The 26,140-nt window shown below is 28.0% G+C and overlaps 1 protein-coding gene across 3 annotated transcripts in view; it reads left to right on the top strand.

Moving 5' to 3' along the window:
* Positions 1-26,140, top strand: part of LOC107437340 (protein DEK) — a 41,385-nt gene that overhangs the window by 10,496 nt on the left and 4,749 nt on the right. The window contains exons 3-13 of one of the 3 annotated variants that reach the window (XM_016049307.3): positions 5,358-5,561; positions 6,959-7,223; positions 10,049-10,192; positions 10,270-10,346; positions 15,798-15,892; positions 16,767-16,903; positions 16,986-17,161; positions 20,332-20,437; positions 20,522-20,583; positions 24,072-24,155; positions 24,233-24,301. In XM_016049307.3, the coding sequence (XP_015904793.2) occupies positions 5,358-5,561; positions 6,959-7,223; positions 10,049-10,192; positions 10,270-10,346; positions 15,798-15,892; positions 16,767-16,903; positions 16,986-17,161; positions 20,332-20,437; positions 20,522-20,583; positions 24,072-24,155; positions 24,233-24,301 (1,419 nt within the window). Of the gene's footprint in view, positions 1-5,357; positions 5,562-6,958; positions 7,224-10,048; positions 10,193-10,269; positions 10,347-15,797; positions 15,893-16,766; positions 16,904-16,985; positions 17,162-20,331; positions 20,438-20,521; positions 20,584-24,071; positions 24,156-24,232; positions 24,308-26,140 lie in introns of those variants that run through there. The other 2 variants (XM_071187810.1, XM_071187811.1) reach the window with 2 other exon arrangements.

Genomic DNA, 26,140 nt, shown 5'->3' with positions numbered 1-26,140 from the left:
AGAATTGAAATTCGATTACTGTATACAGAACCAAAAGTTTTTGCGCTACTTTTTTTAAAAAAAAAAATTATGTTCAGACATGTCAATTTCGTAATTTTTTCCTTGCTTTTAGTTCTAAAAATTGAGATGGTTTTCTTTTTCCCTTCCATTTTTGCTGTTTTTATTATAACGCAGCATTTTAGCGGCATTGCTGCAGCATTTTAGCGGCATTTGCTGTTTTTATTATACGCAGCATTTTTAAACTATTAATTTATTGTCACTTTTTCGTTGTACTGTAATATAGATCACCAGTAACATAGAAAAATGTGATTTTCAGTGTTAAAGTTTTGTTTTAGGAACTAAAATTTTTTTTTAATTATCTTTTCTTTTTATAAGCATTTTTGTTATGACACAGTATTTTTTTTTTTAAATAAACATTATTAACAAACTTAATATATTATTTTATATAAATTTTTTTTCTTCTAAAAATATGGCAATATGAAAAATTTAAATTTAGATTTTCAGCATAATATTTCATTTAAAAAATTCAAAACATTTTTTGTCTTTGTTTCTATCTAGTTTTTTTTTCTTTTCGAAAATAAACGAATTTCTTTTTTATCAATCAAGTTTCTAGTTAAATAACAGGACCGTCAAAATACAGTGAAAGAGTATATTGCATACAAAAATCACTTAAATTTATGTTGAATTAAGCAGGAGTAAAGAGTGCCAAATGCGCAATTTAAAATTCACATATCGTAATAAAATTATTGAAATTTTTCATACTATGCGGGGAATACATAGCAATGACTGCCAAAAAATGGTTGTAAAAGAAGTAAATGCACAAAAAATCACTTAGATTTATGAGGAAATCATCATAAAAAGTGGTTATTTAAATGGGCGATCTGAAACTCTCGTGCCTTAATAATATTGCAATAAAAATTCGGGATTTTCGAAGTCACATTGAAAAGCGGACATAACTGCTTAAAAAATTATTTAGAGTTACGATAAAATTGGCTTAAAGAAAGCACGCTAAACATACATTTACTATAGACTCTGTAAAAGTTGAGCGTGTCAAAACGTGATGACTTAAAAGTGTGGTTAAAAATTTCTGACTCTTTTTAATTATTTTTTATTGTGTTTAAAAGCTCACACGGGCTGCACTTCAGTAGTCAGTGGGCCGGAGGTTGTGCATCCCTAGGCTAAATGAAAGCAGTAGACTCTCCTTGAGGCTGATATAAACATTGTCCTCTTCAATCTGCATTTCAATGTTAGCTTGTGAGAGAAGTTATTCGAATCATTGACTAGATTTAATTAAAACTAAATACAGTATAACCTCGAAAATCTGTACTTTTAAAATTCGAAGCCTCTGAAATTCAAACAATTTTTTTTAATTCTTGAGGTGAAATTTTTTTTTTTATAAATTCAATTTTAAATTAGAAGCAAGGTATAGAAATTTGCATGTTATATTAGTATCCTATTTAAAAAATTGGTTTTAAAGACCATATGGAAATCTGGAATTAAATGAATGAAGGAAAAACTGCATGATTTTACAATGGAATCCTTTTGAATCCATGTCAAAAAGTTATGACCCAAATTCTTAATTCGTGTGTCATAATAGCAGCATATTAAAATTAGAATTTGGGAAACTATGTGGAAATGGCAACAAAATAAATATTTAAAAAAACGATCATACCATATAAATTTTCAAGAAAATTGGTGAAGATCAATATTTTTTAATAATTGATTTATTTATTATTATATTGGACAAGTTATCTGGATTGAAAGGCCTGTGGACAGATATGTATAATATCCGCAAATGAAATGTTGTTTCGTTAAAGTAATCATCGCAGGACCTATTTTGCTATTACCCATTATATTTAAAAATTACTGTCTTGTGGTCTAGCTATAACCTTTTATTTCATGATTCATTTAACTCTTTACTTGTTATTAATTACAGTATACTAAAAATTCACAGAAATGTACAAGTCACTTTTTTTTTCTTAAAAGGTCACACGAAGTTTATAATTTGATTCTAGTATTTTTTCAGTATTACTATTTTACTACTAAAACTATTTTTTAATATTATATATTAGAAAATGAGTATCGTAAGAAAGTAAGATTATTTAAGAGTAGAATTGACAAGTGATTATTAAGATAGATTTTATTAAATCTTGACATTGAAATGTTTCTGAGTGACTTACTTAGATTTTAGATACACAAAGAAATCCAAGTATATGGTAAATTAAAGTAAGTCATTTACTAGTTTTATCTTATCAAATAACTGTTGAATTTAGAGATGAGTGCTAATTTGTATAATATCAATATAGAGTTCTTTAAAAATTAAAACACTTAAAAAAAAACAGTGATTTTTTTAATAAATTCCAACAAAATAGAATGTTGACGATATGGCTGAAAGAAGCCACAAGAATCCATAAATTGCTTGCAGTAAGTTTTTCTTTTTTATGTCTACATGTGAGGCTTAAATTTTTTTTATCAGAAAGGCATGAGTGTCGTTCTCTGCAAACCCTACCTAAATTGAAGTCTGAATAAAATAAATTGGTACAGAAGCTCTTAAGAAATATGTGAAAGCTAAGAGATTATAAATATTTCAAATAAAACAGTAAGTGGGAAAAATCATTAATTTTTCAAACTAAATGGGCAGAGGGAAGGAGAACTTAATTTGAATGAAGTATCAGCTTGATGTTCCAATTTCGGAAATTTCAGGACTCAAAGTTATCCTTAAATTCCTTAATTTCATTTTTTTTTTCAAAGGAAGTCTCCTTAAATGTCCTGAAATTTTTGTATTTTTTGATTTTCAGAGCATGAAGTGCACTCATGGAAAAGTTAAAAATATCTTTGACTATGCGAATTTACTATATAATCTTCACTAATTGAGCATATCATAAAAAATTATCCAATGATGTATTACGAAATTTGTATGCCATATTATTGTATTGCAATATCAAGATTTGAAAAACTATGCTGAAATTTGTAAAAAAAACTATAAAAAGAAAAGCAAAAATAACCATGTGTGGTTTAGAATAGAATAACTTAATTTGTAAAATTTTGGGCCCGTGATTTATTTGTTTTGATTGGTTTATTTGATTGATTTGAGTAAAATATTTAGTCCAGATCTTCCAAACCCCTGTGCAGCCCAGGTTTTCGAGGTTATACTGTAACATATTGTAACAAATATTTATCTTTGGAAATATATAAGAAAAATTTAAAAAATTTTTTTTTTCTGAGGTATAAACAATATCTTTTTTCCTCTGGGGTGTAATTTTTTTTAAAAATATTTTATTTCAAAATCGTCCTTCAATTCCCTCTTTTAAAGATAGATAGAAATCATCAATAAGAGAACATTAATATAACTTCTAGGGTTGCTGCCATATTTATTTAGAAGGGTGTGCCAAAAATATTGTAAAAAAAAATTTTTTTTATGGTTTTTTGAATATTGTTTTCAGGTTCATGCTAAATAAGTTAGTCATAAGTCATTGTTTAATTTTTTCCTTATAATTTCTTTCAAATCAGAAGTTGTTACACCAATTGCATTTTTCATAACGCTTTTTATTTCATTTTTTTAAAAATCCTAATTCAATAATTTTTAATTTCTAATTAAGGAGCACATGTCCTTTCGAGGGGAGGGGGCTTTACAAAGAGTTTACAAAGTTAAGATACAAATGATTTTATTTTGAAAAATTGAGATTGTATTATGACCTGGATAATATTCTTTACCCATGGTACAATACTTTTGCTTGCATAAAAAACCTATTTCATACAGGACAAGTTAACATATCCATCTGAGGGGTGAGGAGACTTTTTTTCTCTGAGCGTTTTCCTTGCATATAATGTGAAAGTTTTAACAATATTTTAATTTGATTGATTTTATTAAAATAAAGTCACTTGCAAAAGAATTTTTTTTTAAAAATCACTCATTAGTTAATTATTAAAAATTTTATCACTATACACTGAAGCAAATTTTAAAATTGGAAGTAGTGTGCATGTCATGTTTTTTGGAATCAAACTTAAGAGATAATGCAATAGTAGCTTATAAAAGTCAATGTGAAATAAAATTATGTAAATGTGGAACTCACTCATTATTCAGATAAATCTGAATTTTGTTTAATTCAGGACTTGTAATTCGTATCAATCACCTAAACATTAGTCATGGCTTTTCCTAAACTTTCCTGCATTAAAAAAAACAAACAAAAAAGCACAGTTTTTTCATATTATTTAATGGTAAAGTTGTGGGTAGCAGGGAAATTTTTTTTGCCCAGGGTCTCAATACTCAGAGGGTTGTTGTTTTTGTAAATCAAGGAAACATGCTTTGTTCCATAACATAAAATGGCCTTTTTATCACAATTTTTATATGGTTTCACTTTAAAAGAAAAAGAAATTATAAAAAACTTGTCTCCATTATGCTAAAATTATGATGCTTCTTTTTTATGACATTGCAACAATGCCAGGGGGTACTGTACCAGTTTAAGGTAAAAGATCCACAGTTTTCCAATTTTTTCTTAAAAACATTTTTTCAGTTTCTGCTTTGTTTTTTTTTTTCCTTGAGGTGTCAAAAAAAAAGAAAAAAAAAGCTACAATGCCAGAAATTTTCAATCAATCACTCCTTCAAAATGCTTGAAAAAAAATATGTCGCCTAATAGTGGGTTTAGATTTGTCAGGTACTGGTAATTTAGATTTTTCAGAAACCTTATTAATGGGGATCAATCACTAATCTTTCGAAAATAATTTGAGTATTTTTCATTCACATTTTTTTTCACACACAATTTTTTTTTTCCTGTCTGCAATCTCATGCCTTGGCTGTATGTTTTTATTAATTGATTTATTTTATGTTTTATTCTTTGCTTGTTTAGGCTCTCAATTTTCTGTCCCCTCCCTAAACCCTGGGTACTGGATAATTAGGATTTTACTATATTTATTTTACTTTTCTCTATTTTTTTAATCTCATGCCTTAGCTATCTATTTTATTTAATTTATGCTTTGTTTAATGTTTTTATTACTTGCTTTTTAAGTTATGCCTCAATTTTCTGATACCCAGGTGTCGGAATTTTGGGGTGTATTCTAACCCCTTGGTGTTGGAGTTTCGGGGTGCATTCTAACCCCTTGGTGTCAGAATATTGCTCTCTTTTTTTATAATCTCATGCCTTAACTATCTATTTTATTTAATTCATGCTTTGTTTATGTTTTTATGCTTTGCTTTTAAGTTATGCCTCAATTTTTCGATACCCAGGTGTCGGAAATTTGGGGTGCATTCTAACCCCTTGGTGTGGGAATTTCTGGGTGCATTCTAACCCCTTGGTGTCGGAATATTGCGGCTTTACTATATTTTATTTTCTAAAACTCTTGTTTTCTTTCTTTTCTAGACTTATCCTGATATTGATTTCAAAAAATATCCTCACCTTAAATTAGGATATAATAAAACTGATTTTTCCTTACTCCATAATAATGATAATAATGCTGAAATAAAACCTGTTCTGAATTTTGATGATTTAGAACCTCATAATGAAGTTACTGAAATGTTGCAACTGTGGGATTCCGCATTTTATTTCACTGATGTTGACATTGACGTATTTAATTTTATTATTTATATTTATTGTTTCAAACTAATTATGAAACTTCTGCTAACACATTCTTTTTGAGTTCTTCATAATTATTTAATGTGCAAATTCTTCTGTGTGTTCTTTAAATAACAAAACTAACATGATTTTTCCATTTTATAGAGTTTAAGCATTTATATTGTATGAGGATGATTCAGATATAAACAGTGATGCCTTTTATTGTTCATTTAAAGGCACACTCTTCAACATTGTTTTTGTTCTTTAATCGTTCTCCTCCAAGAAAAGCTCTCATAATAATGGACAAAAAACAATCACCAAAAGACAAAGCTGGACTGGGGGAAGAATGATCAAGGGTTTTCTATTGAATTTACTCCAATTTGCTGACTAGTGGTGTATTGGAAAAAGATGCCATTTCTAAGGAAAAGTTGTCCAAAGCTTTTTCTAAGGCTAAGATGTTCAGTAGTTATAGCATGAGCACTTGGAATGTTGTTACTAACTTTGAATGTTGTTACTAACTTTTAACTTCTGTCTACAGTGAACTAGCATGTAGCATAGATCTTTTCATTTTTTTTTTTCAATCAGCAGAGATTTTTTAATCTTGAGATATGATCTTAGATGTTGGTTAAGACACTTATTGTTTGCCATATAAACAATTGCCCCAAGTAAGCAATTTTTCTGTAAATATGTATTTCCCCAAACTGTGCCTTCAAATGAGTTGAAAAAGGTGAGTTTAACCCTTTCTTTGCTTAGAAAATTTACAATACCTTGTGCAACAGACAAAGAACTTTGGTTATTCATGGCTGCATTAAGGACAGATTAGAAACAGCTGATGTCGCTGGTAATGCATATTATCACCCCTCCCCCACTTTACCTTTCAGCTCAGAACCGATTTCTTAATACCATAGCAAAAGTATTGTTTATATTTGAATCACCCATGTACATAACTTTTGACTGTGTTTTAATAATGCTACATCTGGACTCTACTGTTTTCTACGAAGAATCCTCACTTTCAGCTCACAAGACAATAAATTGTAACGTAGTTAACATTGTTTTATGTGAAATTGCTTTGCTTTGTGAATTGTACCATTGCTTTTTTTTATTTATTGAAGTTTCTGAAATCAAAAATAATAATTAATTAAAAGTGCGTTTACAGAAAAGTATCTTTTAATATATCTTTTCGTAATTATATCTTTTCGATAATTTTAAATATAAAAACAAATACAACAAATATATACTCTTTTGTGAACGTGTCTTTCTCTTTTGTAAACATGTGCTGAGCATAAAGAGGTTAAAATTTAAAAGTGCGCTTATTTGTCGTACCTTTATGAATCTTAAAGAAAACACATCTTACACTAAGTATGTGTCTTCCATTTGCAATATATATTAATCTTTGTTTAATATTTTAGGTAAAAGCAGTGGCTGAAATTTCTGATAGCTTTACAGAATTGGAAGGTTTACCATGGCCACCCAAGAATCTGACAGTAACTATACCACCAGACAGAATGGATTATAAAAAGGAGGAAAAGGAAGGAAGCAGTAATGAAACAGAAAGGAAAGAAGAAAATCAAAAACATGTAAGTGATAAGGAAGAAAATGAAAAAGACAGTGAAAAAAAAGAAAGTGATGATGAAAAAGAAAGTGACGAAAAAGAAAGTGAAGATGAAAAAGAAAGTAAGCATTGTGATTTATATTCTTGTTATTTAGAAGTTTCCTCTTGGGACTCGTGAATATCATGTTGTGATTCTTATTCACACGATTTATTAATTACATGCCGTGATTTATCTTCACAAAATTTATAAATTGCACATTGTGATTCATTATAATACAACCTATAAATTACATATTGTTATTGATGTTTGCCTGATTTATAAATTACACATCATTATTCGTATTTGCACCTTTTAAAATTCAACATTATGATTAATATTTACACAATTTAAAAATCCTTCATCACGATTTGTTTTCAAGTGATTTTAAAATGAAGGATTGTGATTCATTTTCACACAATTTTAAAATCAAACAGACTTATTTTAAAAAAGTGTGTGATTCTTATTCATTTGAATTATAAATTGCACATTGTGATTTGTATTCTCGCTATTTCAAATTCAAGAATCACGACTCGTATTCACACAAATGAGAAATCAAACCTCGAGGTTCCCGTTCACTTTATTTAAAAATCAAGCATCATTATTCATATTTCAAATGAAACATTTTAAGTTTATTATAAAAGTTAATTTCAAAATATTTACAATAATAATTCTCTGGATAAAAATTTAAAAAAAAGTCAGTTGTGTATCTAGCATACTCATAATTCAAAAGATATTTATGAAATTTAAATTTGATGTACACACATATAATAATCAATAAATAGCAATAAAAAAATTAATTTTCCTGAATTTATTTTTATTTTTTTTGTGTTATTTTTTTATTATTTAAAAGTAATCCAAATCTCTGTCAAGATCTGAAATTTATTAATATTATTGTAAAAAATAAGTATTTTTATTTTTTAAAATAAGTCTTATAATTTTGATGATTTTTATTCATTTATAATTTATCTAAGTTTTAGAATTTCATGAAACAAAATTAGAAATAAGTATATCAATTCCTTATTTCCAAAAATTAAAATTGGACTTAATAATTTTTTGACAGCAGAAATTGACCACTATCAATTAATATATGTGCCTCTCTACACACTTTTTTCCCTGAAAACTTCAGGTATTTTTTCATGAATATACTGAACCATGAGTTTTGCAATATTTCTTTTTTTAATTATGTTCAGGTATTGTCAATTGCATCATTTTTTCAACTGTTTATGTTTTAAAAATCAGGAACTTCTTTTCTTTAATTTTTCTTGTTTTTCTGTTTTAACTAAAGCGAAGCATATTAACAAGGATTTCTAATAGACTTGATTCTTTATTGTCACTTTTTTCTTGTACAGTAAGACATATGACTAATGACATAGAAAACTGTGGTTCTCAACATTGAAGTTGAACAGTATACTCTCTATCTCAAAATTAAAAGGACGCTAAAAAATTTTCGAGATAGCAAGTTCAGAACTAAATATGTTCTAAGGAGCAGAAAAATATATTCTAAAATAGTTCACTAAAAATTAGAGTCATGAAACATAATAACTATTAATAATTATGTATGTAATGATAGTTGACTATAAATCAAAATAAAAAAATGATAATTTTATTTTTAAAAGGAAGACAAAAATAACTATGCATTAAATAAAAAAAGAATTTGCTTACAATAAACTTAAATTGTGATTTTTTCAAAGAAAATTAATTTTCCATTTTGAAAAAATTCGTCAAAGCAAGGCTTTGAGAAAAAATTCTTCGACATAGTAATTCAACATTAGATGGTTATAATAACGCCAAGGAGAATTTTTTTTTTTGACTTAACAACATATCGAGAGTATACTATATTTCAGAAAAAGCAGAAAGATTTTTGCTGTCTTGAGTTGACTAGGTATCTACCTGGGATAGCATTTAATTTAACATGACATAATAGTAATAAATAAACTGAATATTAATAGTGTTTGAAAAAAATGCCAATGAACAAGCTTTGTTTTGATTAAAATTATAAATATTTTTATACTCTATTCTGTTTATTATTATTAATATCATTAATGAATAGGATTAATATACTTTTAGAATTTAATTTTTTACTTATTTTATTATACTAAATTTTCTTTAGTTTAAATGTAATTGTATGAAAACTGTCTATAATTTTGACTTATTTATTTTTATTGAATAACTTGTTTTAATCTTTATTATTGGTAAATATCTATTATGTAGAAAATTCCATTTCCTGGAATTGTCACAGTCCTAAAGATCGGGACTTATGTCTGTAATAAAATAAAAAAACTCTGCTTACTCAAACTACTTTGAACCCTTGTTGGTTCTAAGCACCAACATTTGAATTATTTTAAATTTAAATGATAACTTAAAAAAAGGAGCTGCAGTCAAAATACAGTGGAGCTTTGGATTGAATAAAGATCGTAACATGCCTTTTGTTTCCTGTTAATTCTAAAATTGTCTTTATCTTCAAATTCTTCTTCTGATAAGACTAGAGTCCGTTTTTAGTTCAGATCATATGAAGGGATTGAAAAATAGCTTTCTTTGTCATCTGATGATCTTGAAAAAGGGCCCCTTTCTCCATTAGAATTTGTTCTGCCTAGTTTGAAGGAGGTTTGGAGAAAAGGGTAGCAAGCTTTTCCTTTTTTCTAGAAATAGTGAAGGGAAGAATGATTTTCTATTTTTATTTGCTTTTGAAGGAATTGCTGTAGTGCTTATTAATGGAGCTATTTTCAAACATGCCTGGAAATATGTTACACCATATGTCAATTTTTAAATGTAGGTGATCCTCATATGTATTGAAAAATACTTTATATCCGCTGAAATGAGTTCTATTTTTTTACTCATTTTTTGCTGTTACTATCAACCATTTCAAGGGATGAAGTAAAATTTTTTAACATTTTCCTTTGAATTTAGTGGGATTGCTTGATAGACCAGTGGAAGTAACTGGTTGCCGTGCACGTAAACAGGTTGAGCGTCTTGAAGTTAGCTTTGCTCTTCCTACTAAAGATAAGCAAATCCCTGAAGGTCGTGGACAGAAATTGGGTGATTGTCCTAGAAGTAAGTAAAAATTATTTTGACTGTGAATAGTGCTTTAAAAAATATCTTTCATTTTATAATTATTTTAATTTTTTCAGTTGAGTTCCAGATTGCTAAACATTCTGTTGCTGACTTAAAACCCTTGCATCGTGTACTTTTCAATAGACAGGGAACTGTAAGTTTCCATATTTTAATTGTAATTAAATGAAAACCCCTTATCTTGCTTGATCTTAATGATAACCAAGTCTTAGAATAACTATCTTAAAATTCATTTTAAGTACATTGAACACAACTATCTTAAATTAGTAAATTTGAATAAGTTTTTTATTCCTATAATCTACTTGCTTTCATTCATTTGATGCTAACAAAGCAGGAAATCCTAATCGGATGAATTTATTTCAATGTTTATTTGCTTAACACTGTTCATGACATTGTTCATAACCGCACTAACTGAAAATTGCACTCTCAATATTGCTTAAAAAAACATTGAGGATACCTCATATGTACTCATTATGATGTTAGTGAAATTCTTCTGTAGAATCTTTGTCTATATGCACAGAAAAACTTCAGCTTTAGTATTTGCTACCAAACCTTAGAGCCCCTGGATAATAACAGGGTGGCTATCCACCTGGAAAACATTGAATACCTGGAATTATCAGGGACTTTTTTTTATTCTAGAAAATACCTATAAAAGTCAGGGAATTTTGAAGTAAAACTAGAATATCTTTCTTCAATTTTTCTATTATCTTGCTATCCGTTATACCAACTTGTTTTTAGATGGAAATTTATCATTTAATTTATCGCCATATGGTCGAAATATTGCCATTTTAGCAATACTTTTCTTGCATCAAAATTTGCTCCATCTTTGAACTAAATAAGAACACCACATCACATTCTTCCATGGGTGCTAAATGAATGGTTGAAACCTTTGACCTTTTTGGAGACATAGGACTATGCAGTTCATGTAAGGCAAAAAATATGGTGGGGTTGGAAGAAAGGCTTAAGATATTTGCTTCTGTTTATTGTAGGGGATTTTCTCTTTTAGTCTGGAAGCTGAATCCATTTGTTGTTCAAATTTATTCTGATCAAGGTGTGTAGCTTTTTTAAGAAGTGCTTAAAGGTGCTTATTTTCGATTTTCTTTTTTTATAAGCCCTTAGAGGTGCTTTTTTCATTGGGTGTCTTTAAAAAGTGCTTAATTTTCCCCTTTTCAAAATGAGATTTTTCCTTTACCATGTTGATTTTTGCTACAAATTATGCAAAGAGACACAGTTCGCATTGTTCGATTCAAAGTTTTCACAATTCATTCAACCCCATTCTATTTCGGCATATTATCAGTCCGTAGCGTATGAAGACGCCATTTATTTTACATGATTCAAAAGCTCCTGATTTTTGACAATTGTCAAAAACAATGCCAAAAGTTTTTTTTTTTTTTTTTTTTATGACGGTTAAAACAAGATAAAACAGTCAATTGTCAAAAACTTTCCAACCCTGCCTAATTATGATACTTTTTAAAGTGCTTAAAAATATCTTTTGAAGGCTTGAAAATTGCTTGTATTTTGTTGAATAATTTGGTTATGCACCCTGCTGATGCTTTGAGGGCATTTTTTTCTTTTGACAAAATGTTTTAGTATTTTCAATTTTATAAAGGTCTCCAGAAATTATTTGGTCATAATTTAATAACAATAGATTTTATTTCACACGCTTTTTTCTGCTTCATACTCCCATCCCAGCTTTCGTACTCCCATCCAATGAAGTCATTGACTTTTTTTTTCTCTTCCAAACCATCCAAGCACACATCATCTTCAAACATATATTCCTAATAAACATATAAAAGCATTATAATAACATTAATTAAAATGATAGGTATAACCAAAACTGCTATACTCTGCATCTTCATATTTATTGATTTTAAATTTAAAAAACAGAGTAAAGAAAGAGTTGAAGCAATAAAATAGCTGAGTAAATAATTTTTTTCTGCCGAATTATATTCTAAAGATATTTTTCTTCTTCATCAGAAAGAAAAGAAATACTCCTGATTTTTCCGTTCTTATTTCGAAATAAAAAAAATTTGCCAACGACTAGCTTGCTTCAGCAAGAATTTAAAATTGAAAAAATAAAAATGTGTAATATATGTTTATTAGGAAGAAGAAAAAACTTTTTTTTTTTTTTTTTTTAACTCTGCACTCAACAGGTGCAGGTTTCTAGTTGTAAAAAACAATTAGCTTATCTTGACTAAAAAAGCATGTGGTTAGATTGGAATTCTTTAAAGATTTTGATTTCAGATATTAAAAAAAAAAATTAAATTTAAGGAATTTTAACTAGTTTTTTTCTATTGAGTACACTATAAGAAATTCAAAAAGTCTGTTTAATTTTTGCAATTGCGACATCATTTTTTAATACAGAATATCTCTATGAATAAGAGTGCATAATGTAATTCTACATAGTGTAATTTAGTAAAGAGCACAATTTAGACAAAATATAGTGAAATAGTTCTAAGTTTTATATGACCACCTAATTTTCTTTTGCTTAGTAAAAATATATAAATCAATACTTTTTCAAGGTTTTTTCATTTACTCTGTATTTAGCATTTGATACATTTTGTTCAAAAACTACTTAAAAGTAAAACATTTTTTATTCAATCGAAACAATATATTCTATAAAGTAAACATATTTTCTACACATCTATTTTAATCTTTAAAAAATAAGTGCTGTAACAAAACTTAAAATTTTTAAAAAATGAAAAACAAAATATTGCTAATCTTATTATTTTTTCAAGATATATATCTTAAAAAATATACATTTTAAATAAAATACTATAGACAGGGTATCCCGCGCACCTGGAAAGTTATGAATTTCAGTATTGAATAAAATTTGTCATGATTTTAACTATTTTTTAAAAAAAAATCATAAAAAGTCATGGATTTAGGTAGCAGAAAAATTTTATTTTTAAAATGAAATCCCCTCTCCCCATTTCGTGTTCCAAATATCTGAATTTGTAACAAAATCCCCACTCAGTCATATTTTATTCAAATATAAAAAGTTTTTATCATGTTCTTTAAAAATTATTGTGCTCTTTCAAAAAATGAAAGAAAAAACATTTCTTGAGTGAAGTATCTTTTAAACTTCTTTGATTTCAGAATTCTTTTTATTTTTTAAATTTTAAATTCTTGCTGAAGCAAGCTAGTCGTTGGTAAATTTTTTTTATTTCGAAATGAGACCGGAAAAATCAGGAGTATTTCTTTCCTTTCTGATGAAGAAGAAAAATATCTTTAGAATATAATTCAGCAGAAAAAAATTATTTACTCAGCTATTTTATTGCTTCAACTCTTTCTTTACTCTGTTTTTTAAATTTAAAATCAATAAATATGAAGATGCAGAGTATAGCAGTTTTGGTTATACCTATCATTTTAATTAATGTTATTATAATGCTTTTTATATTTATTCTTCTGTTTTTGTTGGCGAAAATAGTAACTTCGTTAGTCGTGAATTTTAAAATCTAAAATATAGCAGATACCCTGTATAGAATATTGGCACTTTTCTTAACTAAGTATCCATCTTACACTTTTTGAAAAAAAGTAAAGAAAAAAAAACGCACTGACTTGGAAATGTTGAAATTTTACCTGGAAAACATGGTTTGAGTGACCACCCTGAATTAGCAAAAAATATCTTGACAAGAGGTTTCATGACATTCATTCAAATCACTTATGCCTTTAAAGCATTTTTGGAAAAAATTGTCGATTTCATACTTAATATATACTTTTTTTTAGAGCCTAATCTTTTTTACTGATTTAAACTAAAATTTGTGCTTCGATTAATCTGATTTTATTTGGTTGATTTGTTTACCTATTCTGCACACATAATTTATTTTAAGTTATATGAAGTTTTTTTTAATGATTTTTTTCTTTGTGTTGCAAGCAGATTTTTAATTAAAATTTATAATCAATTTTATTTCTCAGTTTGAACATTTTTGATCTTACATTATTTACAAACTTGGTTGAATGTGAGGATGGTTATACATATAATGTTGTTTGGATTCTATGTTTTGAGTTTTAGTGAATTCATTAGGAATGGTAAAGACACAAAATTCTCTTGTCTCTTAATTGCCTTGATTAAATTTACTAAGGTGTAGTTTATTTTATGTGTTAGGTAGTGTGCAACAGAAGCACACCTTATTGAACAATAAAATATTTAAAATTATTTATAACATTAAATTTAAAAGTTTGTTTTCAGAAAAAAAGATTTCACGTTATTTTCAGTGACCAAACCTATTTCTTTTGTATGCAAACAATGAATAAAAGTAGAAAATGTTTAAAATTGTAATATATGTATCAGTATATACACCTAGTAATTGAAATCCTTCAGATTATTTTTCATCGCAGATTTAGAAAACAAGCCTAAAATATTACTGAAAGGAGAAAAACGAAAAATATTTTTAATTCCTAAATTCAATTACTGTACTATGACTCAATAAAATTTGTTTGCCAATCTGCAGATATGTAAGTAAAAAAGAAATGATGACATTTGAAATTCTAAATAGTGTTCTTAATTAACTGAAATTTTAAAAGTTAAGAAAATTTTTAAGAAATAATTTTAATATCCGTAAACTCTATTTATAAACTGGATAGCGACTTATTCAGTTTTTTAAATGTTAATTATTCCATTAATATAAAAGTGCACAAAAAATTTCTTATAATTTTTATCTATCTAATTTGTGCTAATTTTGCTTACACACATCTTGGATATAGCATTATTTTTACAAAAATATGTCTGTACCTGATTACGTTATAATATAAGAAAATATCTCTGAATTAATCAGATGTGTAGAATCTCTCCAATCCAGATTTTTGCTATGTGAACATAATAAAAATCCAATCACTACTATATAATTTTTGTAATTTCAATTCTAATTAGTCTTTTTGTTAAGGTATTGAATTGAATGTAAGATTTGTTAGTACAAAATAGAATATTCCTAAACTAGAATTCTTAAAATTTTTACTCCAAATAGTTCTTTTGAAATTTAAAGAAGTCAACAAAAGCGATAAATTGCCAAATAATAAATTTTCTTTTCTGATGCTTTGAGGGCATTTTTTTCTTTTGACAAAATGTTTTAGNTCTAAATTTGTACTAAAACAGACATTTTTTCATTAAACTAATAAATTATTTAATTGATATCTTATCATAAAAAAGAAAAGTTTTTTATTTTATATAAAACTTAACATTCAAGTTTTTTCTTCCCGCTGAGTCGATTTCTGGATATTCACGCCTCTAATACTTTGAAAAGGGCTTTTTTTCTTGACAAATTTGTTATGCTAATTTCTTATAAAGAATGTTTGGCAATTTCTCATAATATAATAACAGACAATTAAATTTGTGATTAATTAGGTGTTAAATAACCTGATGTTCGTCTTCACGATGGTTACACTGAGTTATCTAAATTTCATTGTACTTAAGTTAAAAAATAATTTTATGTGTGCATGCTAACTTTTTGTAGTTTTGAATCAACATTTATTAATTAGATGACTTAATTTTCTGCTCTATGCTCAAAATTTCATAGTACTATTTGATCAATGTTCAGGAATCAGTAAATTATTTTCTTAATGTTTAATTTTTCTATTTCATTATTAGGCAAATGACACAAAGAAGAATATTCGTAAATTTTCTGGATTCCCATTTCAGGATGGTTCTTCTGATTTTGAACAAAAAAAGGATAAAGTGCAGAAGTATATTTTTATCATTAAATATTATTGCAAAATAGACTCAAAAATTATTTTTCAAAATGCTTCTGTTCAGTTTAACTTGTTTGGTATTGACATTGCTGTTTCTTGTTTAATTTTGAAAAATTTTCGTTCAGTTGAATTAAACTAAATGAAATTGAATTGACTCATTAAAGAATTTTTTATAAATGTTCAACTGACAAGCATTATTTTTGCTTAATATATCCTATGTGAAAAAGTGTTTTTATAATTAAAGATTATCAGTGATTGCAGGGCACCCAAGGATCAGAGAATGGATAAAAACTCTGTATTGTCAGAAAGTTTAATTTTGGCGCAAACTTTCTGAAGAAAATTAGGTTTTTTTCTTTTGCATGATTTAAAAAAAATAAATAAATCCTGGAAAATCAAGACTTAAGCATTTTATTTTGCTATAACAATTACCAGCTATTGAAATTTAACTTATCTTGTACTAATGTTCATTACATTTATTTATTGTAAAAATTTCATATTGCTGTTTAATGTTCGCTTGTTATTCTCTATCAGTCACATTTTTCTCACATAATTTAATATTTGTTCAGCTAAAAAAACAAATGCGATTTTCAAATGAAAAAATTGCTTGTATAAAGGGTAAAATGTAGTCTTGTGTAAAAAATATAAATTTAAAAAAAAACATGATTAATTTACTGAAATTCCAAAATTATAATGATAATCTATTTTAGAGGTTTATGACTATAGTACTATCTATGTGAAATAAAATAAGTATAAGAAAAAAATAGACTGTTTAAAATGTTATGAAAGTAATTTCTATTAAAATCATGTGTTCCAAAGATATTGTTGACATTTATGTGTTTTAACTGAAGTGTATTAAAATTTATTTTAGGTTTAGCATACCAGTTCTTAAAGGTATATGTGAAATTCTTGATATTGAACGAAGTGGAACTAAAGAGGATATTGTAATGAGGCTGCTACAATTTTTAGTTTGCCCAAAAGATTCTGGAAAAGCATTGCCAAAAAAAAGTATTTTTTTCACTATTCCTGTATTAGGTGAGGTTGTTTATACATTTTCATGTTGGTTAATCTATGCACTTTTAAATTTTAGAAACTTCTGGTCGAGATAAAAAGAATGCTTCTAAAAAGAAGGGTAAAGGTAATAATAAGAAGTCTAAAGCAAAGGATTCTGATGAAGAAGGTGATGAGGAAACTGCTATTAGTGTTGATGAAGCGAGTGATGCTAGTGCCAATGAAGAAGAAGAAGAAGAACCCAGTGACTCTGAGGTGAGAATTTTTGAAACTTCATTGTTCTGTCGTTTAGTTTTTGTCATTAAATTATTAATTAATTATCAATTGGTCATTAAATCTAGATTTAATTTTATTTTCTTGTGCTAAAACTAAATATTTGCTCTAAATAGACAATCTTCAAATTTAAGTGTACGTTTTTTTAAATGAGATTTTCTTCTTTAATTATTTTAGATTTAAATTATTTTATAATCAGATATGAAGATTATAAAATAAAAATAATATATTATTTTTCAATTACCCCCCCCCCTTTTTTTTTTTTTTTTTTTTTTTTTTTTTTTTTTTTTTTTTTTTTTNTTTTTTTTGCTGAAAATTAAATTTTCATTTTGGAATTCTGAACTTTAAATTTTTCTATTCTCGTTTTTTGGTTATTCAAGTATGCAGTTTGAGATCACAAGTTATTATATTATCCTATTAAATAAATTGATTTTAAAAATCATGCAAGAGTTATTGAACATACAAATCTGTCAAATTAACTACTGGAATAACTATGACCTATGCCAACTGGTTTAACAATGGAATGAAGAGTATTTACGCACATGTTATTCAAAATTTGTGTGTCTCAGATTTTATACCACACATGACTGTATACTTTCCTATCTCTTCAAGAAATTGGCATTTTGCCAAATCAGCAGGTTATATTCTAGAGAACTGTTCTTAAGATGAAGTGACAGTAGTTGAAAATTTAAAACCTTTTTTATTAGTTAACATTATTATCATTGAATCTCCTGATTAAAAATATCTATAAAAAATCGTAATATTTTTTTTTTGAATGAAAATATTGTTTGGCCGTGATAGAAAGCATTGGCCAAAATAGTAGATGGATAGGTAGAAGTGGATAGATAAAAGAAATTGGAGAAAAGATAGAAATAATAAGAATTTTTTTGTCAACCTTTTGATTTCATAAAAAATTAATAAAATTTGATAATTCCAGAACTAATATAAAAATGGTCAAGGTCCTTTTTAGCATTAGTCTTAAGAATGTGGCAGCAAAAAATTTATTTTACTGCAATTAATTTTACTAAAGCATAACAAAATCAGAGAAACCAAAAGGGAAAAAATCAAAAATAAGCTTTGATATTTGACAAAATGACACATGTTTATTTCTATAACTCAGAGTAGCTGTAAAAAAATAATTCTATTAGAAGTTTTTACAACTAACTAAACAGTGCAGTACAAAGAAAAAAAAATTCTTAGAATAATGTAGGAGTCAAAACATCTTCATATCAAAATAATTCTTTTTCTCTATTCTAATACATTCTCTTTTTTGAGCAAAATTTCAATTTTTCATCCATTTCAGAAGTTTCCTGTCATTTTATTTCAGAAGTTTTTACTTAGCCCACCAAACTTTTTTCTCTTGAATTTTTGATCTCGACCAAAAAAGTTTGCTCAACCCTGCTCTAGACGGTGCTACAAGTTGGCAAATAATTGAAAGATTCGAGGCAGGTTAATCTCAGTCTACCTGTTGCTGGAATTTGAGGTTTCGAGAAGTATGGTGTCCACTCAGGAAACAGGTCACAGAGACAGAACAGTGTTCATAGCTTTGTCAGGCCGCAAAAGGGTAATGCCTAATCCAGACCATTTTTTAAGACTTCTAGTGAAAAGGGATGGGTTAATAAAAGCAACACAACTATCTCCCCTACCTATATAATGCAACAGGAGCATCCATTACACTGATAACAGTTGCCCAAGGACTTGATGCTAGTGACCTATTTGCCAGGTAAGAACAGTTGGTGGACAAATGCTTATAATCATTAGATATTCAATGATTGGAGTAGCCTGCAACCTCCCTTGACCTTAAACGAATCAAACGGGTTTAGCTCAAAGACCAACTCTAACGACTCTCTAGGACATGGGTGGCGAACCTTTATGCACCAACGTGCCATTTTTTCTAAAATGTATTTTAATGAGGTCATAGACGTGCCGACAAATAGTTTTGACTTCGTGATTATTGGGTAAATAATAATACTAAATTTTATCAACTCAAAACTCTTTTTTTTCTATGAAAAAATTTTATTCTCAACTTTTGCAATGTCTCAGTTATATGCTTAATTCAACTTAAAGTAACATCAGTGTGACTTCTGTTGTTGCAGATTAGATGACAAATAACTTAGATTAGGGTTATAAGATGTTAGTTTAAGCAGAACTGTTATATTTTTTTGCTAGTTATTTATTGTTCACTTGTTTTTTTGTGGTTATTAATTGCTTTTTTGGCTTTAATTGTTCTTTTTTTGTGAATTTTAATTGAATTGTTAATATGCTTCATAGTAAACTTTGTGATCGGTGGGGTGCCCAAAATATTGTGTCGCGTGCCACTGGTTCGCCATCCCTGCTCTAGGAGCTCACAGAGATTGGTTAAGACCTTAGTAAGCATTATAAAATGCTGATGGTAGAGGTGCTGTTAGAGTTGACCACACAACCTATTTTATTTTATAACCGTCGTTAAACAGCCAATCCAATTTTGGGTTTATGACTACTTATGTTAACTCCAAATCCAGACAACAAGGGAGCTCCTGGATCAAGCATTGAGAGAAATTAACCTTTGTGGAGGACTTTTTGAGAGGGCAGGAGAGGAAAACTATGAAAACCTCCCATGGTCAACCAGATTGCAATTGGTCTCTAACCCATGATCCATCTACCACTGAGGATATTTTACGTCAGCGCTGTGTTCAATGTGAGCCGGGTGGAGACGCATGTTTTTTATTTACCTACATTGTTAATCAATCAATTTATTTCTTTAATATTTCGTGTGTTTCTTACATCTTAATACACTATCCTTTATCTGCTATAGAGTCTAAAACTGCATAGGAAGAATCCATGTTCTGTTTTTGCAAAATTCTCAGTACCTATCTTGCATTAATCTTTATTTGCTTGGTTAAAACTGTTAAAGTAAAATAGATGAAGTTTAATATATCTGGTTAATACTCAGCTTTTTTAAATTGTGAATTTGTGTTTAAAATGGTATCTAATCATTATGTATTGTATTTTCCTTGTTGCAAAGATTTGTCTTACCACAAAACCTTTTTTTTAATGAAGAAAGTTTTTGCTACTAGCTCTTTTTCTTGATACAAACATTAATTTTACTGACAAAAAGAAATTTCTACAAAAAAAAAAATTAGTGAGCACTACCTTTAGGCTTTCTTTTTCAGACTAAGAAAAAATCAAAAGCAAAAAGCAAAAAAGCTCCTGCAAAAGCAAAAACTGTTAAGAAGGAAAAACCAAAAAAGGAAGCTAAAGGAACAAAGAGGAAGAAAGGTTAGTATTTTTCTCAATTTTATATAATATTAAAGATTAAACATTTATTTGAATGTCACATTCTTATTCTTTAAATTGTTATAGATATCGTTATAGATGACAGCTCTGATTCTGAACCAGCTGAAAAAAAATCGAAACTCCCTGATGTAAGTAATTAACCTCTTTCTCTTTACTTAATATTAAAATTTTAATAAGAAATATGTGATTTGCATTCTGTATGCTATGTTAAGATAACTTGTTTTTGATAAAGTCTGCTTTTTATTTAAAATCAGTTAAAAGCACTGCATGAAGTTATAGGGATGTACTGACTAAATATGAATTTCATAGTAGTAGGAATGGAAAGTTTGTTATCTTGTTCCATTATGCTATTTATGTCTGATTCTGCGCCAATTTTAGTTCTTTCCTTCCTAGCATTAATGGTACTGTGGTGTCTCTTATCTTCTAGTTCCTTTGTCTAAGTGATAAAATGATAACCTTTTGTTAATGAATTAATATCACAAAAATACCAAATTAGCGATAAAGTGGCTTTCGTTTCTCGTGATACATTGGGACACTGACTTCAGCCGCCAATGTAAGAAGACGCTTCCCTTTTTTAATGTCGGATGATCATTGCCTATGCTTTGATTACATCTTTTAAATATGAAAAACTTTCAAAGATATTATTAGAAAGAAAAAAAAATTTATGAAAATTTTTTGAATTTCTTAGAAATTTAAAACAATTGTTGTTTCTTTCAATGTTTGTGTAGTTTATCTTTGTTGAAATGGCACCTTTCTCAGTAGGAGAACATAAAGAAAATTTAAACATTTTACGCACACATATTTATATTACAACAAGAATGTTAAAGAAAATTTTGTTGTGAACTTCTTTGTTTCAAGGATGAGATTTTTCCGCTTTTTGGCGGATTTCCACCTTTTTCACTTCTGTCTCTTGAATTTCTGCCTTATTATCAAAAACTACGATTTTCTAAAAGTTTCAGTTTTTTAAATAAATGTTTCGCCTTTTCTGAAAATTAAGTCGTTGAAATAAAATAATTATATTTATCTCCGATTTGATATATAGATATAATATATCGAAAGATACAGTGAAACCTCTCGGTAAAGGCCACCTGTCCTTCCATTGAAAATTGACCCTTATGGGGGGTGGCCCTTAAATGGGGGTGACCAAAAAATAAAATGAGGAAATCAAAATTTGTGTAGAAAAAAACTGTTTATTAACATTTTAAGTTTTTTACATGTTTAAAAAAATTTTCAATTGAAGTTTGTTTACTTTTTACAATTTTTTCACAAACAATTTTAGTTTCTAATGATTCCTTAACTCTATAAAACAAATTAGTTAAATTCGCATCATTTATTAGTGCCTTGGATTGGGATATCAGTTTATTTACTTCTATTAGCGTTTCTTGGTTTGATAAATATGGCGCGGGGGGGGGGGGCTCATGGGACAGGAGAAAAATGGCCTTTATTGGAGGTAGTCAGGAAAACGTGGCCCTCTAATGGGAGGAAAATTAACATTATGTCTATGGGGAAAATTTTCGTTCCTCAAAATATTGGCCCTTAATAGAGGTGGCCCTTAAGTAGAGGTGGTTTTTAGGAGAAGTTTCACTGTATATTGAAAATTCAATCTACATAGCTGCTAACCCTTATTTTAGCTTTTACGAGCAAAAAATAAGATTTTCTTAATTTTGCCTCTTACGCTAGATAGCTCTTATTTTAATATCAAACAACGATTTTCGTATTTACCTGATTTAAAAGTTGTTCACTGCGATTCGTATTCACGCGATTTCGATATCGTTCATTGCATTTCTTATTTACGAGATTTAAAAATCCAATATCGCGATTTGTATTAAGGCATTTTTAAAATTCTATGTAACGATTCATATTCACGGCGAGTTTATCCATTGTCGTGATTCATTTTTGCGGTTGTAATATTCAACATCTATCTTCGTATTTACATGTGATTTAAAAATTAGCCTTTGGATTCGTATTCACGCCATTTAGAAATTATGCATCGTAATTTGTATCTACGCAATCTGAAAATTACGCATCATGATTTGTATTTTCACATTTTTGAAATCCAATATCGAGTTTCATTCACGTGATTTCTATATCGTGATTTATATTCACGCAATTTTAAAATCCAAGATCGCGACTCTTGTAAAAAGTAAATTTTTTTTGAATTAGTTCCTATAAATGTGGCAGTTTTTGTATCGGCGATTATTGCTGTATGTAGGCATTACAACATCAGCGAAACTGGATGAGAATATGTTACTGATATTTTTGCTATAAATCACGATTTACTCCCATGAAAATTCTGCTTTTTTGCCTTTTGACCAATCTCATCCCAGTTGTTTAATATCCTCAAAGTATGTGTTACTTCTTTAAAGTAATATTTTTTCTCTATGTGTTTTAAATTTATAACATAGTTTAATGCTGAATTAAATAAAGTAACAATAAAAGAAAAGCAACAGGAAATGTTACTGCTCTCAAAAATTCCACTTTTTAATCAATTTTATAAAAGCAGAAAAAAAAAATTCAGTTAATAAATAGAGTGCATACACCTGGAAAAAGCTAAAAACTGATCTAAATTTATAATAAAGCAGATAAAATCGTTTACCATCTTATAAAATCATAAATGCCTTTCTAGGTATATAGAATTTTTCTAACCATTTACAAGAAATGATTTTCGACATGCAAGTGGTCAAAAAATAAATAAATTGAGAATGCTGCATCAGTTTAAAAAGTATACACTTCATTCTTTTAAATTTTCTTATTTTATTTAAACTTTGCACCTGTTATAATATTAACCAACTTTAGTACCACTGATAATATTCATGCATTATTGAAATTAAAAACGATCCCATGATTTCTTAAAGAAACTCATAATTAATTGTTAAAAAACTTTGTGCTATTTATTGAATAATTTTGTAATAATCTTTCATAACCTGACCTTGTTCTCTCTAAGCAAATGTGTTTTGTGAACTAAATACAAAGCATGAAATAAGGTAAAAGGTATTAGAGTTTTTCTTTTAAAAATATTAGAGAGTAAAAAAATAGAACATAAGTAGGAAAAAGGAAGAAATAGCAATATTGCTAAAACTTCGCTTAGTACATTTTAGAACTAAAATTTATAAATAAATTTGTAAAAAACGATGTATTTATAATAAATAATTCTATACAATCATTACTTAGGTTAAGTTTTCTTATATGTTTATATTCATTTATAATATAGTTTTAAAAATCTAATTTTTTTATCAATAAAATGAAATAATCCTGATTAAGATGATGTTTTAAGGCAAAAGAAAAACAAGCTAAAAGTTCATTTATAAAGAACAATAAAATAATTGTAATTCTGAAAATTGATAAAATCACACCTATGATATAAATAAGGTCCTCATTTAACAAATTTTTATCTGCAATCAAATGTAACACAGTAAAGGACCCTATTTTAATGTGGTACATCAATTGTCTTCGATTGAAATAACAAGAAGAAATGGTAAAAAGAGAATTTCCCCTTCAAACCAACCACTTGTCACATGTCATTCTGTAGCATTCACTCTACCTACTATTACTGCTTTATAATATGACTGCTGGCTATTTAGAAAGATTTAAGATAATCATGCTTTTTTTCTTTCAGGATGAAGATATTAAACAGCTAGTGAAAACGATTCTTGAGGAAGCAAATCTACATGAAATAACCATGAAGAAAGTTATTAAGCAGGTACAAATTGCACATTTTTTGTATCAATTCAAAACTTTCTAATTTCAACTCTAAAATTTTTTGTTGATTTGTTTTAGGTATATGATACTTACCCTGACTGCGATTTGACAGACAAGAAATCGTTCATCAAAAAGACAATTAAGACGGTATAGTTAATCTCTCTTTTTTTCCTTATACAAAATATTAAGAGTGCTGAAACGATTGTATCTTGTTTCTTTTGAGAGTTACCACACTTTTAGCATAAGAGTCATTTTATGAGCATTTTTCTGTCCCCCATCATAATAAAAATTTCAAAATTTTTAGACCACTCGCAGATAACACTAAAAATTCAAACAGTTTTAGTTTATACTTTTTAGCTGAATTATTCATGTTTCATGCTATTTACTAAATCTTCTTTAGAAATATTTTATCAAATTCCTCTTTAACCTTTTAATTTATTTATATATACAAAAAATCTAAATGTCATTTTATACTTAATGAAATGCTGTTAAACATATTATCCTAAACAGTATGATGGTATCAACAATATCTTAAAGTTATTTTTTAGAAAAATTAAAATTGACAGTGAATTTTTCTTGACAGTAGCATATATTAATTCATTATCTAAATTTTTTATTATCTCTTTAATTTACACGGTGACCAATAAGTTCTCATACACTTTAAAATTTTCATTACAATAATACTAAATCAATCATGCAAAAGCTTTTTGTATCAAATTAAAGGAGCTATCTTTGAGTATCTTTAAAATGAATGCTTTAGAATAATTTTACTTTATTAATGAGTTTGTCTCATTTCAAATCCATCACACCCAGCTAGTAATGCCTGTGTTGACATTTTCTGGCATCTTTTAAAAAAAATTTTTAAATAATTATTTGGTTGGGAGAGTTCAACAAAATAATGAAACATGGTTAGATTATTTTGTTGAAAGTTTAGATGGGGACCATTCAGGAAACAAAAATGTCAGCTAAATGTTTGCTGCACCACAGTTAAACTGTATGTGCGGTATGAAAAGTAGCACCTTGCTGGAAGCAGAAATATTCCACTCCATACTCTGGACACTTGGGAATAAAACTGTTTCAAAAGTCTCACTTTTATGATATTGTTCATTGATTTTTACTCCTTTTAAAAAAAAAAACTTACGAGAGAGCCCCCAAACCATCACAGACGAATCATTTTCACAAAGTGGAACATAATGCTGGATCTCAGGAATTTTATCAATATTGAGACTTTGCTGTGAAATTAATGTTTTCTCATCTGAAAAGACAAACTTATTCTCAGTGTGCCAAGCAAGAATTTCATGCATCCTCTGCTTCCTTTTCATTTTAGTAGTTTTTGAAAGTCCATGAATTTTGCTTTTTCTATAAGCTTTGCCCCAAGGTCTTTTCTCATAATGTTTAACATTGATCCAGGGTTTCCGCTACGGTAGCTTTTTTCGCTAAATGCGAAAAGACCCCTCAAAAATGCTAAAATTCAACAAAGCATTTTCGCATTTTTGCTAAAGGATTTTACTAAATTCCATTAAAAAAAAAAAGCTTCCGCGAGAAACCATGACGCTAACATCCATGAAAAAAACTTGATCAAACAAGGAGGAGAAAAAATCTAAATATCTTTCGCAAGAAGAACCATGACGCTAGCGTTCACGAAAAAAACGTGATCAAACGAGATGAAGCATAGCGATCAACAAAAATGGCTAGAATATATGAGTTTCACCGAGAAGAAAAGAAAAATAAACTAACCACAAGACTAAAAACAAGTTTTCCCTCCCCCTCAACCTTCTGCTGCAAGTAGGAATGCGACACAAAGAGAGATCTTTTCTGAGAAATCGGGACTTCATTTTTCTACGCTTTTTATTGGTTGAAGCAGACGTGTCTCCCGCTTTCAAACACTGATTTCGTCATCACGGTTTCTCGGCGGCGTGATTGCATACTTTTCTCGCATCTTGCACGTTTTACGTTCGTTAGAAAAGAATTAAAAGTTGCCTATTT

This window comes from Parasteatoda tepidariorum, chromosome X1, assembly GCF_043381705.1.
Source record: "Parasteatoda tepidariorum isolate YZ-2023 chromosome X1, CAS_Ptep_4.0, whole genome shotgun sequence".
NCBI lineage: Eukaryota > Metazoa > Arthropoda > Arachnida > Araneae > Theridiidae > Parasteatoda > Parasteatoda tepidariorum.
The sequence above is the reverse complement of the archived record's forward strand: the minus strand, read 5'-3'. Positions and strand labels throughout refer to the sequence as shown.